General features: G+C 34.4%; 1 protein-coding gene across 2 annotated transcripts in view; it reads left to right on the top strand.

Annotated features, from left to right (window-relative positions):
* LOC126966454 (band 4.1-like protein 4) overlaps window positions 1-19,587 on the top strand; it is a 91,698-nt gene extending 72,111 nt beyond the window's left edge. Inside the window, exons 13-20 of one of the 2 annotated variants that reach the window (XM_050810495.1) lie at window positions 3,432-3,581; window positions 6,626-6,707; window positions 7,459-7,544; window positions 8,770-8,952; window positions 11,048-11,173; window positions 12,219-12,452; window positions 13,955-14,000; window positions 17,308-19,587. In XM_050810495.1, the coding sequence (XP_050666452.1) occupies window positions 3,432-3,581; window positions 6,626-6,707; window positions 7,459-7,544; window positions 8,770-8,952; window positions 11,048-11,173; window positions 12,219-12,452; window positions 13,955-14,000; window positions 17,308-17,424 (1,024 nt within the window). In that variant the 3' untranslated portion in view covers window positions 17,425-19,587. The remainder of the gene's footprint in view (window positions 1-3,431; window positions 3,582-6,625; window positions 6,708-7,458; window positions 7,545-8,769; window positions 8,953-11,047; window positions 11,174-12,218; window positions 12,453-13,954; window positions 14,001-17,307) is intronic. The other variant, XM_050810496.1, reaches the window with a different exon arrangement.
* The last annotated feature ends 519 nt before the right edge of the window (window positions 19,588-20,106 follow it).

Raw genomic sequence — 20,106 nt, 5'->3', positions numbered from 1 at the left:
CGTTCGGAATTTTCTCCTCTCGTTGAACAATGTACTACGTATCTGTTCTTTTACATTATCAATGATGTATTTCAGGCTCTGTATCAGCTCGATTCTAATAAATTCTTGTGTTAAAATAAATATTCTACTTTTAATTTAATGTCGCACTACTGCCGAGAGTTTAATTTATATGCAATGAGTCGTAATTTAACTAGAGTTAACTGCGAAGTAAGTGTTTATCGGACCTTCTTCAAGATTAGCTCCTAGATTATTGGAATATCAGTAAAGCTTATTTCATTGCATAATTCTTATTAATTTTGTAGAAATAGCGACTAAGATTGAAAAATAAATTAATGTTATCAATGTTTTAACGATTGCGCAAATTTTAGTAATTTGTATTATAATCAGCCTAGCAAAACTCTTAGAAAAAAGCGATTTACTTATTTATGTGAAATGTGCAGTCATTGATTGATCTTGTTAGCAACTGTTCGCTTTCAAACTTAGCCGGATTATACTTCGTAGCCAATCAGATTACTGTAATTACTACTATTTCAAGCTTATGTCAAATGACTGCTCGTTTTATACTAAACTAAATTTAAAAGTTTAGGCAGTCCTGCCTCTTATTACGTAGTATTTACATCCTCTTTGATAAAAAAAATATTGAAGTAGACGTTACTTTGAGGAAATCCATAACTATCCAAAGTTTATGAGTTTTCTTTAGGGTTAATTCCGCCAATATTTGTCTTTAAACTATCCGACACGTGTTTCGAGACATGTCTCGTGCCAGAGTTTGGCGAGTCAACATCTCCTGAGCATGCCTCGTGTAGAGGCGAAACACGTGTTGAATTGTTTAAAGACAAATATTGGTGGAATTAAAACTAAAGAAAACAAAATCATTTGGATCCTCTTTTATTAAAATTTTAGAGGATATATATTAGAACTACAGCCTTAAAACTAAATTTTATTAGAATTTAATTCTGGTAATAGTAATTGCTTACTCAGTTAATTAATTGAAATATAAATGCTGTTTCATTATTTAATCACTTTAATCCCGTGTAATTGTCGAGTGCCTATCTGAGAACGAGTTATAAGAGTCGAGCGCTTGAACTCAATGACGAGTTGAGATTAATGTCACACAACACTATTTTATACGATTATTTTTTCATAAAACCAAAAATAAATCTGATATCTTAAACGAGCAATTCTTGCATATATATAATCTGAGTCTCGGAAACGGTTCCAACAATTGTCATAAAATTTAGTGTACAGGGGATTTCGGGGGCTATAAATCGATCTAGCTGCGTTTAAATTTTTAAAAAATGTAGTTTTATTCGTGTTTTAATCAGAAACAGCTACAATAACATTAGAATACAAAGGTAACTTTCGCCACTATATACAAGACTATAATAGCTCAGATTGGACATTGGGTGATCCGAAAAGCAGGAGACCTGAGAGAGATGTCCTATTACTTTTTTTTAGAGATTTGGTCCCATTCTTAGCTGGCCTCTACTCGGTGAGAAGAATATTCTTACCAAATTTCAAGTCTTTAGCTCTAATGGTTCCAGAGATATCGTGATGAGTGACTATATACGTGGAAATCTCTTTTATATATATAGATTCATTATTAAATTCTTAGATCATTTATACGTCTAGGCAGACTATTATGACAGCTGTGAAAACGTCGAAAAAAATTTAATTTAGAACTAACGTCTATTTTGATCAACTCGCACACTAACACAAAGTGTCATACAAATCGCGAGTGTAAGACGTAGCTTCTCACGCACACTAATAACTTATATTTCTAGCCTAATTTATCGGTTGTTTAACAGCAAGAGACTATCTAGACGTATAAGTTACCTAAGATTAAATTCATAATTGGGTTCAAGTGAAAATAATCATGAAAAATATGTGATAGTTAGTAATCGACGAGTCATTTCTGATCGGCCTGATTCTATGGCGTTGTGTACATATTTTATGGGAGTGCTCAGTGGAGCAGCTTCAGTTACTATTGTCACCCGAATTTCAGTACCGACACGACTGAGGAAGCTTTAAGCTTGGAGCATGCTCCCATATTTAAATATATACATACAAACTTACATACATATAATCACTCCTCTTTCTCGTAGGGGTAGGCAGAGACCACTTCTTTACTCTTGCTACGATCCTTACATACTTGTTTCGCTTCGTCCACTTTCATTATTCCTTTCATACGTGCTCTTCGGTTTAGAGTACTCTTGACCTGGCCTTTTTTCAAGACCTTATAGACGGTAGAGGCCTTATAGACTTTTTTCGTCAATCGTTCTTCATTCATTCTCTCGACATGGCCAAACCATCTCAGCATTGATATATATGATCACTTTAAATGCTGGCAACAACGCATCTGTTGACCTCTGTTATGCCTATGGACGGATTTTTATTCACTTGACATCACGTAAGCCTTTTTCCCGTTTGCCCCCTTTTCAAAAAATATCTCAACAACTCGTCTTTAATTCGGGCGCTCGTAACTCCAAAATCGCCCCTACACTTTGGATGGATTTTTGCGAAGAATGTTTTTTTTAATAATAATATTTTTATTTCCAAAAAAAAAATATAAGATGGTGTTAAAATATTATAATAATGAGCGCATATGTTTTGCTAGCACTATTCCTAACATGCAAATATTAACTTAATACAATGATTATCAGAATTTCTTATCCATGAATTCCTTAACACTATAAAAATTATAAGCTTTTAGCCAACTATATAGGTTATTCTTAAATAATCTAGAATTTAAATTTTTAATGCTTTTATCCGAACATCAATTCCTATTAACAATGTCCGATAGACGAGAGAAATCTGCCGTTGAAAGCTCCGTCTTATGCAACGATTTCAATAATTTGCTGGAAGAAACAGACATTTTTTAGTTTCATATTAATTTTAAGCTCCTAATAGTTAGTATTTATACAAGTGTTTAATTTAATCCCATACTTAAGAGTTATATCTATTGATAAAACGAAAAGTCCAAGAAACATGTATTCTAAAACCCATATTATGGATGTAGTTTTTTTTAATGTCCATTTTGTGTCTATATTACCAGCAAGCCATGTCCTTATTTTAGCGACGTCGCCAAACTCACACTTACAAAGTTTATCAAAGGACATAATAAGGTAGGTAACTACAATCATTCATAATTTGAAGCTCTTAGTATGCAGCGTATCCAATTTTCTCATAAAGGTGTGTAACATTGACATTTGATAATAATTTGAATTATTTTGTATGAAAGATAAGAAACGCAAAAAAAAAATACCTAATTAAAAATAATAAACACTATTCGGTTCTAATAAACGGTCTCTTTAGAGTTATGAGAATTCAACATAAACTCGATGTATATACCTATTCTACCTACAGATATTTGCATATTTTCCATTGAATGTAAGTTTTGATGTAAACTATAACGCTGACATCGACCACAGACACAGACATCGATCGAGAAGGCAACAATCGGATGCCGAAAGTGAATTGTCCCGGGGCTCCGGCAGGTCCGGGAGACGTCATAGAAGACATCGCTCCCGACACAAACACGACTCAGCTTCAGAACGGGATGAATCGCAACCTGAACCCAAGTAAGTCTGGAATCAATTTCTTTACATAATGAAGTTATTGTTTATTTATTAAGTTACTTAATTAAGTTATTATAATTTGCTTTATAAAACAATCTCATGTATTATGTAGGTGTAATTTACTTAAATTGTCGAATTTAGTACCACCTCGTAAGAGTTCGATTTAAAGATATAAATATGGCATGAATGCTACGGTTTTTTTTTTGTAGCTGTAATATGTATACTAGGCATTTATTTCTTAGCGATTTGACTTACTTAAACATGAAACCATTAGACTTAGCCTGTATTATATAGCAGGTTCAAAGCATCAGCACATTAATAACAGCAGTGTGAGTTTGAAACATTATTTTAAAAGATCAAAGTTAATTAATGAGTCTGCGATAGCATAATCCACCAGCCATTGTTGGCAGAATCCATATTTAATAATATTACTGGGCATCTGTTTATATAAATAAACGTTTGCTCACAACACTAATTGGAAATGATAAATAAACTCATTGACAAAAGCATTTTTAATAAAGCTCCACCAATTCGTAACATATTACTTTACTTTCTAAACAGTTTAATGGTATTTTAGAAATATATACTTTTTTGTGCTATAATATTACTAAAAAATAAAACAGAACAAATAAGAAATATTTATTATTATTTGTTAAATTTATCTAATAAACAATATTTCGTACGTTAAATAATATTGAAAAAATAGCCCCATAAATTGGTTAATGATACGTTCTACAAATACTTAATATCTTTAATTACTGTGTTCTTTTTCGGGGAATCGTTTTGAGCTTAAAGAAAAATTCAAACAGATATACTTTCTAAGTACTAACGTTTTGTTATGTGTAATAAGTCATTATTACAAATAAATATAGACTAAGTGAGCCTAATGCACTTTGAGAGAGAAATTCCTTTAGAAATATATGTCAGTTAAATCATATACATAAAAAAGCTGTTCTATTAAAACTATTACATCACATTAAATCGATCTTACAACCAAATAGACTGCCAATCTTGCGTGTGGATGTCACTGAACTCCTCCTAGACGGCTGGACCGATTTTGATGAAATTTTTTGTGTGAGTTCAAGGGGATTCGAGAATGGTTTAGATTCACAATTAAACTACCTCCTAAACGGCTGGACCGATTTTGCAGATTTTTTTGTTTGTTTCAGTCAATTTGAGATTGGTTTAGATTCTCAATTCCGTCCATATAATATAATTCTCCTGCTCATGTGTATGTTAGTGAAATCCTCCTAACGGCTGGACCAATTTTTCAAATTTAAGACGTGTGTACAGGACAACGTCTGTTGGGTCCACTAGTATCTTTATATAAACGGACACTTTAATTTATTTATATTTATATTTTATGCATCATTGTGTAATAGATATCGCTATATCTACAACATGAACATAGTATAATTATTATAAGCCACACAGTGTAGTCTATATAACCATATTATTATCCACTTTCCACTGAAATTAGCAACATGAGTTAAGTTTAACATCAACACAAACATGTACAAATAATAACAAATTTAAATCACTTACTTAATAATAACATGTAAATAAGGTCTATTATAGCATGAACACGTCTTCACACAAGCAGCTGTATTGGTTGTTATAATATTATTCAAATATTGTTCGTTGGTTAGAATGTGTAATTCATGTGAATATGTAATTTATTCGTTTTCGAGTTTGGCTCTATGCCTATTGCTAGTTGATTAATGTCATCTCTTAGATATTCACACCAATTTCTCTTATTTTGCAATGCTCAAAGAAAACATATGAGTGCGTTCAGACCAGCGCTGATGGATTGCTACGCGCGTACAGCTACGTCGCGCTGACGAGAATCGTCAGTCTAGCTCATCGGTGTAGCGTACGTCGGTCCACTCACGCGCTATGGCGATAAATTAATGCGTTCAGTACGACGCTGACCGAGCGATCGACCGTACGCGCATGTTAACATCTTCATCAAAAATTATAAAGAAAGATTCGTGTTCTGCCAATTTCGAATATATTGTACAGATTTCTCCTTCAATTAGGTGCTCTATAATAAGTGGGTGAACATGATATATTTTCCGACTATTAATCCGTAATCGTTTGCTTAAGTAGTACTCCAATATTAAGGAGTTTAAAAATAGATTCATTTTGCTTCGCAATTGTACACGCGCAATCAAGTTTACTGTCAGCTGAGCACTAATGTAATAATATGTTTTCTTCTGATGACGGATTTTAGAAGAATGAAATTATTTGGGAACTAAATAAATATTACAACTATTTTTTTTTTGAAATATAGGACAAACGAACGTACACCTGATTACCTTATGTTAAGTGATCACCGCCGTCCACATTCTCTTGCAACACTAGAGGAATCACAGGAGTGTATACGCGCTTTTTTTAAGGAACCCATGTCGCATCCATATAGTGGCGATGATATCTTAATTTGTGGCGGTCTTGCTAAGAATGTGTAATGTGATAGAAGACACAATGCACACACAAAGACATACAATCTACGCAACACTAGGTGATCGAGCCGTTCACAGATGTTATTGTTATTATAGTTAAGACTATAATAACAATAACATCTGTTATATAAGTATGGATACGATTTCGGAATGCCCTAATAATAACTAAATAACGTAACTCTATTAAAAAGAACCACAAATTAGATCCACATACACAATGTATAAATTACAAATAAGAATCCATTTTGAATGTTTATTTCGTTAATTAAAATAATGGGATCAAATATTATATTATTTAATAGTAACTACTCATAAGTAGATAAAATTCAAACTGATTAATAGCAAAGCTTCAAAAACCTTATTATTTTAATAGGTTGAAGTTGGAAGGGCGCACTTACAGTGTGCCATTTGTTCACGATAGCGCACACTATAAAAGCGCTTTCAGTAAAAATGTCCAACTACTTTAGAAAAATCCGCTGAAATACTTCGATTCATATCTACGGTCTCCGTGGCTGCTTTTCAACACAGTTGAAAGGAAATCCCAGTTTTATTAAGTATCGTTATTAATGAGTTAATTTGTTTCAGAGAGTACGAGTTAGTTGACTCTGAGTCACAATGGAAAGAGGTATTAAGACAGACGACGGGCGGCGCGGGCGGTGGGGTTCAAGTAAGTACTCGAGTCTCTTCCGATATTAATGTTATGTCTTCTACAGGCGACGACCGATACAGTCTCTCAAGACATTATTTTGTTCGCATCAACACAATAATCAACAACGGTTTGTTAATGTTTAACATTAATTTCCAATGAACAAGTGACTAGGCAATTCTGTGCCAAAATTTTATTCAATTCGATTTATTTACATAAAGCTTATAAAACAAAATATATAGCAAAGGATTAGCGCGAGTATTATCACTGTAGTACATTAATGTTTTTTCCGATATATGGATGATTATATAATATGTAGTAATGTATATTACAATATGTTTATTATATTGAATATATCGCTGTGTGGCATCCATAGTACAGCCAATGTTTAGTATGTTTAATTTGGGGCTAGATAATATGATGATGTGAAGTGTGTTTATTATTAATCAAACATTATTATTACACAACATGGGATATAAACAAAATTTATTTTTACATTTAAATAGAAACAATACTTAATACTATATATGAGATGTGCTATAGCATACTAAAATACGTAAGTAGGTACGTCAAAATATAAATAAATAGAAAATTTACTTTAATTCCATCCTCTATAATAAGTTCATCAGTAATAAATTACATTCAACTAAATGTACCTACTCTTGTACGTCATCCATAAGATCCATTAAACTCGAAATGGCATATATAAGAGAGTCCCTCAACATGTCAATATGCATTTCATTGTGATTTATAAGTGATACTTGAATCGCAGGTCGCCAGCGTCCGACGCTCGCACGTGGAGCCAGAGATTGGAACACATCGATCATCTCACAGACCAAGAAGACACAAGAAGCATCGGTAAACATTCTGTGTTTCATTTTGAAAATTTGTAAATCGAAAGTTATATTAAACATGGATATGTTGCGTCCGTATCTTTGTAATTTTTGGTTCTATATTATTCTGATCCTATATGCGAATTTCTCAAATTAATTTACTGTTTATTGAGCCAATATTAAACAAATTAGTTACACAATTTATTACAGATACCTTAATACTTGTACTCTAAGTCTTATAGAAGCCTATATTTTGTTCTTTTAGCCATTTTTCAACCTGTTTGAACAAAAGCTGTGATTATCAGAATCGCACCATGGTACACCAGCCTACGCGTACAATCAAACGATGTAACAAACTCACACTACCATTATAACCTATATTAGTACCTACCATTATTATCTGAACTAAACTATCCAATCAGTAAAGTTCATTTGTGTTCACAATTTACGTTTCTGTTTAGCGGTTTTACGATTAAATTGCAACAGAGTTAAACTTATCCAGACAACATAATACAGAGTGGTGATAAAATGTCTAGAATATTATCTCCAACCGTAGTTTCTCTGAAAAATAGCGTAACTGCAAGTCCCGCTTTAAATTTACTCTAACCCGAGTCACATTCCACTTGGCAAGCTTCCTAACATCTCTAATAGTTTTGCCACGAACCGTTAGCTCGCAACGAACATTTTTATAAGCGCGTACAACTTTGATATCTATGTGCGGCGTTAAACGTTTGTAACAAATGGTCGTGTTTGAATCTTACAAATATGACTCTGGTAATAAAAGTTGTCTAGGTTACGCCAAGTTACTTTGTTCATTTATATTCAAACTTGTTTTTGTCGTAAATTTTATTTTGATAATGGTCTTACGTACTTTGTTGTTAATGCTTACGTTTTCTTGAACTTTGTCAAGTTTAGAATTTATTTTTATAAATATATAGACTGATGTAGCTTAATTAAGGAGCTATTTTTTGCTTTGGCAATGACGCATTATCATTTTATTGGATAAAATTAATAGAGCTAAAATTATTTATGAGTGGGTCAATGTTTTACTTTAAGGTGTATCTAACCTCTGAAAAAAATTTAAACCTATTATTCTAACCTAAGTTATTTTCCGTATTTGGTATCCAAAAACTATCATTAGTTTTTGCAGATAAAATAGTGGAATGTGACTTTACTACAAATGTAACTATTTTAATGTGAGCTGTTATATCTATTTTAAGTGGCGTACTACAAATAAAATCCTTGCTTAGATCGCGGTCTGGTTCACCGAACGACAAGAAGTGGCTGCCAAATGAACTGAAACAGCATTTGGAGTTCTCGCTAGTGGATACAGCGGGGATGACGGAGGAGCAACTTAAAGAGATCCCGTATACCGTGGTGCAGACCAGCCAGGCCAGACACACCAAGTTGAGAACATCTTCGAAGCATAAGCAGTACGTATACGATGGAGAACAAATAGTATTAGGAAAGTGTTAGACAAATTCTGTTGACATGAATTACCCAATACGCAAACAATTTTAAAAGTTATACCTGGCGTCAATTGAAAATTTCTAAAGAAATTCCTTTAGAAATTTTTGCAAATTATTTATATAAAACATGGAATTTGTATTACACTAATTTTGCATGATATTGAATTTTCCATGATAAAAATATTACTTATTCAGACACAATCTGATATAAATAGAAACCTTATGAATAACTAGCTGACCCGGCAAACGTTGTTTTGCCACATAAATTTATTGATCTTTTGCTTGCTAGTTGATAAGAGATGGCGCTAGTTGTATTCATTAGTAACAATCACACTTCTTTTATATTTTGTATAATTCACACTATAGTTTTATAAATTATAGCCTTTTTGTTATTCTGGTGTGTAAGCTATATTATTGTAAAGTTTCATCAAAATCTATTCAGTGGATTTTGCGTTTCAGAATTTCAAACATACATCCAGACATACAAACTTTCACATTTATAATATTAGTAGGATTATTCTTTCCTCTTTTCTCTGTTTTTCAAAGTGTTGATGGTATCAGTTTGAAACTATCAGCAACGGCAGGTTACCGACTGTTAATTGCTGAACACATTGAAAGTTTTAGCTATTTTAGCTTTAAGCCTATTTCTATTTATTTTGATTAAAATGTTATTTTTTCGAGGAAAATCTAATCTATGTTTTGAAAAACAAATCTAACTTTCAGTTCCAAATTGAACATTACAAACAACAGTGCTTTGAGACGGAAATCAAAATTCACATCAAAGATACAAAAATTATATTTTGAAAATGTTAATTAACTGAGTCAGTCAAATATATTCAAAGTGTTCAAAGATACCTAATATAACTGTGCTAACTGTACAGTAAATATTATTAATTAACTTGCAACAGGTTGGAAAGTAATAATGACTACTGAGACATCTACTTCACAAATTACATACGAGTATTACCATCCCACCTCTCTGATTCACAAATGCCAAGCCCAAGCTATAATTTAAATGGCAGTACGGGCAACTAGCACGCAACTAAGGCATCAAGCAAAATATATCCTTCCTTCTATTTACATTAGTACAGGTTTTACTATCACAGCAGTGTACCTGATCAATGTTTATTATCATATTTCGATATATTCAAGATATATTATATTGTATCCATTGTATTTGTTTTATATCATCTAAATCCATTTATGTTTTAAAGTCAAGGCTTTTTTTATCGTTTATTTAAAGTCGCTTTTAACAACAAGGTGTTTTACAAATATTTATATAAATCGATAATTTTCAAAATTTCTAGTGTTCTTATACATCCATCTTCATTTAAACAATCTTTTATACATTATATTATAGTTTTTCCAATAAATATCCCAAAGTTTCCTAATTAACTTCTTTTAGCGGCGTTGAGCACTTTTCTTGGGATGGGTATAAAATATTAAACTCGCGTCAGGATACGTGACCTGATCGAAATTCGTTAGATATTCGGTGAAATTGTGGATGAAAGTTGATTTTTCTGAGAGATCTTCTTAATGTGAAATAATTGTTATAGTTTTGAAATGTATTTTTTTTTATGTAATAAAAATTGTCATTTTTGTGTACGATGGCGCAATAAATCAATATTTTATTACAAAATTTAAATGCTGGTACTTTTATGCTGATAAATACAGTAATTCGTGCGAAGTTATTCTCTAACCATTCTATAATATTCAAAAATGCACAACGTTAATGTTCAAGTTTTCTCTTCTGCCGGCGCACTCCTGAAGTGCAACCCGTTATTTAATTTTTAATGTACTGGTAGAGGAAATTCTATTTTTATATTGGTACAATAAACTAATAACTAGTAAAAATAGCATGAATTATATAATCATACATGATTTATGACGTTATTATCACTTTGTAGCTTAGAGATTATTTTATGATACGATAATGCATAGGTCTTGCATATATATAAGGTCTATTTTGTTGAAATTGTAAACTTTTTCTTTTGTTCCTTTGTCTTTCAATCTTAATATACGATCTGATGATTAAATTTTTTCGGTACCATGAACACAGGAACGAACAAGGGTCGATGTCGCGACGAGAGAAGGCTCACAAAGGCGATCACGACAATCATGGCTCCGTAAGATCGAGCTCAAGTATCCTTAGCGTGCACAGGACCAATATTGAAAGACACGGAAGGTTAGGTTATTTTTATTATATTTGACTATGAAACTCTTTATTTCAGTTGTTATCTTATTAGTATGAATCTTCAAATAATTATTACTGTATAGCTACTTGCTAAATATCTTGTATTGTTTCATTATTATATAATAATAATAAGCCAAACACATTTAATTACAAAACCCTTATTTTGCAATTAAATGTTAGTAATTTAAAGTTCTTAAAATCTAGTGTTAGTTTTATTTAAAGTGACCAATTTAATTATTTATTCTTATATCATTTTGGTAATAGTCCCCATTTTGGGTATAGGCCTCCCCCAACTTTTTCTATTTTTCCCAATCCTTGCCCTGATCAATCCAGTTTCTTCCCACCGCCTGCACGATGTCATCTGCCCATTGCTGCTTTGGTTCTACCAGTGGTCCTTTTCCCCGGTGGTCCTTTCCATTTGGTCTCCATTGTCCACCTTCTGTCTGTGAAGCGTGAAATGTGGCGAACCAATTGCCACTTAAATGTTATCGCGTGTCTTAATGTATCGGTAAGCTTGGTTTTTTTTCTAATGTCTTCGCTACATACTTTTTGTAGTTTCCTGATCCGCATTTTGATTCTCTCCATTGCTTTTTTGTCTTTTCTAAATTTGTTTTTTTTTTCTTTTGTGAATGCCCAGGTTTGACAGCCATATAGCAGGCATGGCATAATACAATTGTTCATCACGATATTTTACATATGCAGTTTCATTACATGCATTTATTATTATCATTCATGCAGTTATTATTTTCATCCCAACAGCTAAAGATATGCCACAATATACTCTACTTTACTTAAACTTTACTCCCTATCTGGATGACAATTTGTATCGCACGAATTTTACGTTATGAAAGAAGCCTTACTTGAGAAATGTACCCAATTCTCGAAGTAACAATAAAAATTCGATTCGTGTCGCGTCATTGATCTGATTCGCAGAGATACCCACTATTGAATAACATTCATTCTCGTACCGTCTGAAATAAAGAAGCTTGTCTAAATTATTTGTATTGTGTAAAAAAATAAAATTTCTTTTCGTTAGACGCGTTTACCCTTGCTACGATGATCCCATGAGTCATCCAGGAGATGACTTCCTCACGAACAACGGGTACAAGGGCTCCATCACAACGATGAACAACAACCCATACAGTCCTGTCAATAACAGCAACAGCAACAGTTCCAGTGGCGAGCTGATATCTGGAAGTGCAAGAGTTTCCCACGAGCACACGGACTCTGGCCTCGGCGCTGATCAGGACTACGCATATTCTTCTGAAAGGTATGTTTTTTCCCAGTGAATATTCTGTTAATTTTGATTAAGATGCAAGATCGATATAAAACTAAAAGTTTCGCAAAGTTAATAAAAATATTATACGTAAAAAAGGCAATTATAAAGAGACTTCCGATAGATTTGAAAAGTGACTACCATGAAACAGGAATAGTTTGTTGAAAATTTAAATTTGAAATAAGGACTCCTCTAGGTGCCACAGTGTGTATCGGCGTCGGTATGACTGGCGACTTTCAGTTCTGTGGTCACTTAGAAGAGTGGACCAAATTCGACTCTTAAAAGTTTGGTGTACTTAGTAAGGCGAGATTTTACTTCACTCCAAGATAACTCCTGCAACTTTATAAGGCACTAATTCCGACCGGCAACGCATCCCTTAATCCCTTGTCATCCAGATATACAAGGATAGTTGCCTCTTCATGTTCCATCACATAAACCTCTTCCCCAATTTGCCTGTAAAAAATTTAGCCTGTATGTACTTTGTGTGCCAGACCACTGACTTCAGATTCAGATCAGATTTTAAAGTTTCTCTAAACTTGTTGATCCAATTGCTACCAAACTTTACATAATCATTTTCAGGGCTAATCTGAATAATGCCTAAAGAATTCGGGTCCATCCATAATATACACATGCCCATATCGATTTTTATGTATTTTATTTATTTATTATGGAGACCTTAAGAAGTGAATAATTTATAGACCAAAGCATTAGACTAAAACTTAAGGCTGGTGATTGTCACTGGCAGCCCAATTACAATGAAACCTGTGCTAGGGCTGTCCAAACTTCTCGGCCAAATTGTAAAAAAAATCCTCGTCCTGGCGTCGAATTCCACGTTGCTGAGGGTCGTGATTTCTCCGAGGATTCAACTTTTTGACAATAGTTCGCCATCTGTATTTGTCTTTGGCTACGTGCAGTGCGCCATGAAGTCCGGTATCCAGAGATGTGCGGATTCGGTCAGACCATCTAGTAGGTCTGCGAAATCTGGGGCTTCGTCCGTCTACCTTCTCAGTAACTATCAGTTGTTTAAGGTTGTGGCCAGCTTATCTTAATTTATATTTATAAGATAGGGGTGTATTCCGAAATGCTGTTGTACCTGATTCGTGCTATCGAATTCCATCTTCGCACGACACGCCACAAGTAAGGATATCATCCCCACCACCTGAATGTGTGGCGGTCTACAAAGCTGTGGAATTAGCTTCTATGTGCGGTGTTTCCGGGACGATAGGACATATTACGGTACATTAAGGCATCCTTCAAAAAAAGTGCGTACACCTTCCTTAAATGCCGGCAACGCTGCTATGATTCCTCTGGTGTTGCAAGAGAATGTGCTAATGTGGGCGGCGGTGATAACTTAACACCAGCTTACCCTTAACGCTAGTATGTCTTCCTTTTCCATAAAAGAAAGACTGAAACCTGTGCTAGGGCTGTCCAAATATCCTCGGCCAAATTGTAAAAGTTATGATTATAATACAAAATATAAGATTGACTTTGGTCAGGTCGAGCGACAGTGCGAAGTGCGGCGCGGTCAGCTCGGCGGCTCCAGTGAGTACGCGGTGGCGGGCGGGGAGCGGGTGCGGGGCGGACGCGGGGCGCGCGGCCTGTCGACCGCCGGCGGGCCCGGGCCGTGCGCGGGCCGTGTCCGGGTCGCAGCGCTCGCTCGTTTCGGTGGCGAGCGACAGTGCGGCACTCCGGCCGGCCCGCGCGCCCCCTCGCCGACACCCCGCACACGATGGCTTTTCTCTCTTCGTGAGTGGGCGCTTCGCTTTCTAACATTGTTTATCGATAGCTCTCTTTTCAATACAATTTGATGAAATGAACGCGTTAGCGAAGACCGGCATGTTTCTACTGCTCCAACTGAATGTCAAACTCGTTTCATTTCCTAAGCATACATAGGCAGTGTTCTACCAGTGAGAGACTCCGTTGTACAGGAAGCCGACTAGATTATGGGTACCACAACGGCGCCTATTTCTGCCGTGAAGCAGTGATGTGAAAGCATTATTGTGTTTCGGTCTGAAGGGCGCAGTAGCTAGTGAAATTACTGGGCAAATGAGACTTAGCATCTTATGTTTCAAGGTAACGAGCGCAGGAGTAGTGCCGTTCAGATTTTTTGGGGTGTTTCAAGAATCCTGAGCAACACTGCATTGAAATGGGTAGGGCGTATCAATTAACATCAGCTTATCGTCCTTCTCGTTTCGTCCCTTATTTTCATAAAAAAAAAGCTCTTTCGAAGACCGGCAAGTTTTTACTGCTACAACTGACTTGTCAATCTCATATTATTCCTTAAGCATACGTAGACAAGGGAGAGAATGTTGGCAAATGGTAAAATCACCTTAAATTATGAGCGGCTGTAATATCTTTTAATGCCGCAATATAGCGGTTCACCTGTTTCTGGTTTGAAAAGTGTCAGTGACTGTTAATCACAGACATATCCCATTATCAAGTATCAGGAATACGAGAGCAAGGCGTTATAATTGAATTCGTATCGTCGTATGCTACGCCAACCGTCCAACGATCATTTTGTAATGTAGTAATCAAATTGGCATTTATAAAAGAATAATTGTATATCATAACATCACTCATCCGCAGATCTATCACAACAATATTCAGAGCATTTGATGTGAGTTTCCGCGGTAATTTATTGGATATAGAAGCCATGTCGAATGGACCTTCAACACTGGAAGGTTAGACCATAATGTTAACACCAGGAACAGACATAAACCTATAAGGTTACTATAACATATTTAACGTTCTTAGTGATACAACAGATTGGGAGTGGAGCGACCGCCCTCAGGCAATTAAATAATAAGTTTAATTGTACAATATTACTTTGTAAACATATTTTTTCGATTAAAAGAAACCCACTGAGTTTGTTGCGCCCATTCTTCTCAGTTCTTAGGCATTCGTTATGAAATGGGTGGTAGTTTTTGACTTTCAATAAGTGATGTCACATCCTATTCTGAATAAAAATATTTGAATTTGAAATTTCTAATTATTTCCGCTTTTCAAGACTGAAGGTAAGAAATACATCACGGGTTAATATTTTAAATTTGTCTAATGAAATAAAAATGATCTTGCCATTTCTTAGCTCACCGAACAAGAAAACATACTTAGAAGTATAATTAAATTCATCGGCGACATCTTTCTGTACTAAATCAATTTTATCACAGGAAAGTGCAAAGACTTGTAGCCTATTATTATTTGATCGTCAAGTTACCGAGGGGGAAAAAACGGAGACTTTAATTACATTTAAGGCGGAACAGATTTGTAATAAGAGAGTTATCGATCTGCAACTCCTGTTTCTAGGCCGCTAAAACTTTAACGATCTACAGGTTGCTGTGTTATAAATAATGTAGATATTTTGCTACTTTCAACTTATAAACTTAACTATAACATAAAGTTATAAGTGAGTTTTAACTATTGATTAATATTACTTAGTAAAGCTGCTTACTGGGGCTTGTGGCAGTACTGCAACTTACTAAAGGACTTAATTGATATTGTATTAAAATTAAGACTACATAATATTTTGTAGCTAAATGTAATTTGTTAAGACGGGTAACCATAATTATAATATATTTTGGGTGATATGTGTTTATGTTGAATTCTCATAACTCTTTCTATTTTCGTTTCATACAAAATAAATGAAATTATTATCAAATATCAATGTCACACAACTTAACGAGAAAATTGGCAACGCAGCATACTAAGAGCTTTAAATTATGAATAATTGTACCTACCTACTTATCAATGAAAAATATGACACATCTTACTTTCATTGGTTATTATGTCCTTCGATTAACTTTGCTAGTGTAAGTTTGGCAACGTCGCTAATATTGAACTTGACTTACTGGTTTTAATCAAGACACAACGTACAGTTTAAAACATTTTAATTATTTCCCATAATATTATGCATTTTAGAACACATGTTTCTTGGACTTTTCTGTTTAGCTATAGATATAACCCTAAAGTTATGGGAATTCATTATAAACGCTTTGTATATTGGTGTTTATCTATGATATGCTTATATTTGAGGTACTTTTAAGAATCAACAGACAAAATGAATACTTATGAGTATAAAGCTTTCCGAAATTAAATATAAATTGGTATATATGTATGTACTTAAATTAAAATGTTTTACTCAGATTTCAGATTTATATTTTGTTAGTTGGTTTTATTACTTGTGCCTGGGTATTAAGTTAATGCAGATGCAGCTAAACGGAACGAATGATATAAATCGAGCTCTATATTGAAAGTATTAAAATAAACATACAGGAAAATCAACAGCAATACTCGACAGAGATATTAATTGGGTTTCCGTCCCGCTGCGTCTGTATCACTGCGGTATATTGTGCCGGTACGCATCGGTAGTTACACGCGTGTATGATTGGCGTACAGAGACATGCTAGCAACAACAACATAATGATCGGCGAGAGCGGCTCTTTGGCGCGACGGTACGCGCGACCTTCGCGTGAGACGCGCGATCACAACGCGAATTTGCCGCGAACACACGCGCCGAGGCACGCGCGACATGACAACACCCTCGACATTATCCTTAAACCCCTCATAGAAAGCACGCAGTAAGTAAAATCGCACCGTCTCGTCGTTGTGTCAACTTAGCACAATGATTTGCACGCACGGATCCCGTCCCGACCCTGTTTGCTGCGAGGTTTGCATATGCATGTTCATCGGTTACGGGATTGTAGAATTATTACTAACACTAACTAACTAACTAACATGACCTCAATGTCTATTGTAATAATGTGTTAATTATGTGTCTATTATTGAAACTCAATATGTTATGTGGTATTTTTTTTATTATTCAATTTGATTCATAATATACTCTTACAAACAGGTTACAGAGCAACTGAACCCGGAGGGTAGCACGTCCAGCTCAAACCACGCTCATTCACTTCTGCAACTCCCCAACACATGTAATAGCAACGCGACTGAAATGAGCACAGAATTATAAATAATGAATTTGGAACATAATGTAATCCTACCTTTATTTTGAGACACGTCATATAGTTTTATGTGGTTTTATTATAATATATAGTTTGAAAAATTTCGATGTATATACAAAATAAAAGAATCTCTACTGCTGCATTTATTAATTCATTAATTAAGATGTAGTTTTAATAAAGAATTGTGTAAATATATTATTCGTATCTACATTATGTAATTACAGATTTCATTATTTTAAGAATATTTTTCAGTAAATTAATATATTGTAATACAGGTATATACACTCTTTGTAAAATACAATTAATTTTGAAGACACAACCTAATCTTATTTAAACTGCGTTTTGTACGGATTAATGGTAAGGCAAAAATATTACAAATTAATATTATAGTGCCAAAGAGATTGCTAGACAAATGAAATAGATTAAGTCGTCTTATTTGATGGTAAAAATAGATAAGTACCTCATTTCAATTTGGATGAAAATAATTTATTTAAATTCAATTAAATGTCACAGTCTTAGATTAGGGATTGGTCTCCGCTAGTCTCCAACTAGATACCGCAGGCGCAGTAGCAAAGTGCGGCAATGAATACTACGCCCAAGTGGGAGTACTCGAGTCTCCAACAATGTGTGACGTTTACGTGCCACATGTTCTGTTAAACTTTGCTAATAATTGAAACTAAAATGCGGGGATGCGTAGTAAAACTTTATAAAAATAAAACTACAAGAAATAAGAATGACACTGGGATGACATATTATCAGAAATATTTTGTATTTTATTAATTTCAATGTAAAATAACACGAAGCGTACTTTATAAAATTTGAAAGATGCCATTGAGTGTCAAGATGCCACGCACACAAACATCTAATAGTTGCCGCAATAAAAAAGCTATTGTTCTTAAGTATTGCGGTATCTAGTTGGAGCGCAGCGGAGACCAATCATTAATCGAAGGTCACAGTGATATTTGTATTTTTATATAAATCCAAAAAGATCTTTTTTTATTTGATAAAAGTTAAACGAATTCACTAAGTTTATTAAGCGTAAGGTTTGTATTTTTATAGCATTGTCTACTGTACAGTTTTGACAGATTTATTTATGTTTTATAAGTTTCTTTTGTATAAATATTGTACCTGTTTTATATATACCTATATCTAAATAACAAACACTGTTTTTGTTTTGCCCATACCATAAAATATTTTCATCCAATCCTGTACAGTTGTTATGTAGGTTTAGAATTAAGGTTCATTCTTATTCTTATATACACTCCTGGTTGGTCCCCATGCAGGTATCAAAATCGTAAATACTTGCGGTGGTCTCTACACAGTAGGCGTAGGGGCTCACGAGCAAGCAGTGACACACGCGCGCTTTATTGGCAACCTCTTTACAGATTCGACCGATATTTTAAAAATGGAGAAACGTAAATAAAGGTCATTGCAAATTAAAATTCCTTAAGCTTCCTAATGACGTTGTAACAATCTAATTTAATGTGATTATTATTATAATTAGATTACCATTCACGATAGCTACCTACTATTCCCTATATACTAAGTTGGTTTGACTATGCCGTGGTCTTCCAACGCATTCATTACTATCTACAATTAATGTAGGTTTGACAACGAAATAATTTATAGTTATATGTTATAGAAAAACTGAGTTATATTTATGAGATGACCTTATTCTAGGTAGGTTCAGTTTGAGGTAAAGAAGTCAACCCTAATGTCGTCAGAAGAGGTAAGAGTCACGCGATAGAAAGAGAGGCAACTTCTAAGTGAATAATAATGTAGGTTAGTAGCGCTGTGCGATCTGAAGTACACCTTATTGTATGACCGCAAGAGTCCCTATTGGTTTAATTGATTTTGCGGAGTGAGACTTCCGCACTTGTACTATATTATATTATATATTCTTTGCCGACGGCTACAATTTGGCGGCAATCTAATGGCTACTTTAAGAAGGTGTCAATAAATTTTGGATTATTATGAATGTTTCGTGTTGTAACCAGTATTTCTAAACCCAACGCTGTCAATTTTTGCAGGTTTAAAGACTGAAGCCAAATATTGAATGATAACTTATAAATGATTCTGAATTATTTGTGTATCGCGATTTAAATGTTGTTTTTTGTGAGAACAATTTCCAATTTTGTTTATATTATTAAAGGAATAAAATAAGATATGAATTGATTTTTAATTTATTACTAAAGTTCGATTGGTATGTGTCCAAGTATATATTTTGAAACTCAAGATTTTACATTGAAATAAACTTTATACCTTACTGTAAAACATTGAAGAAATTAAAAAGCAGGACGTTCAGCTGATGTTAATTGATACGCCCTGCCCATTACAATGCTGTGCCGCTCAGGATTCTTGAAAAACCCCAAAAATTCTGAACAGCACTTCAATTGCGCTCGTCACCTTGAGACATAAGATGTTAAGTCTCATTTGGCCAGTAATTTCACTAGCGCGCTGGCGCCCTTCGGACCGAAACACAGTAATGCTTAGACATTACTGCTTCACGGCAGAAATAGACGCCGTTGTGGTACCCATAATCTAGCCGGCATCCAGGAGCCTCCCACTGGTAAATATATGTCTTTTGAAGTCTTACCTTGGGTCTTTTGAGTCTACATATCATTTCATTACAGCCGGAAAGCTTCCACTGCTGGACAAAGGCTTCCCCCAAAGATCGCCATGGCGATCAG

This window comes from Leptidea sinapis, chromosome 10, assembly GCF_905404315.1.
Source record: "Leptidea sinapis chromosome 10, ilLepSina1.1, whole genome shotgun sequence".
Taxonomy (NCBI): domain Eukaryota; kingdom Metazoa; phylum Arthropoda; class Insecta; order Lepidoptera; family Pieridae; genus Leptidea; species Leptidea sinapis.
The sequence above is the reverse complement of the archived record's forward strand: the minus strand, read 5'-3'. Positions and strand labels throughout refer to the sequence as shown.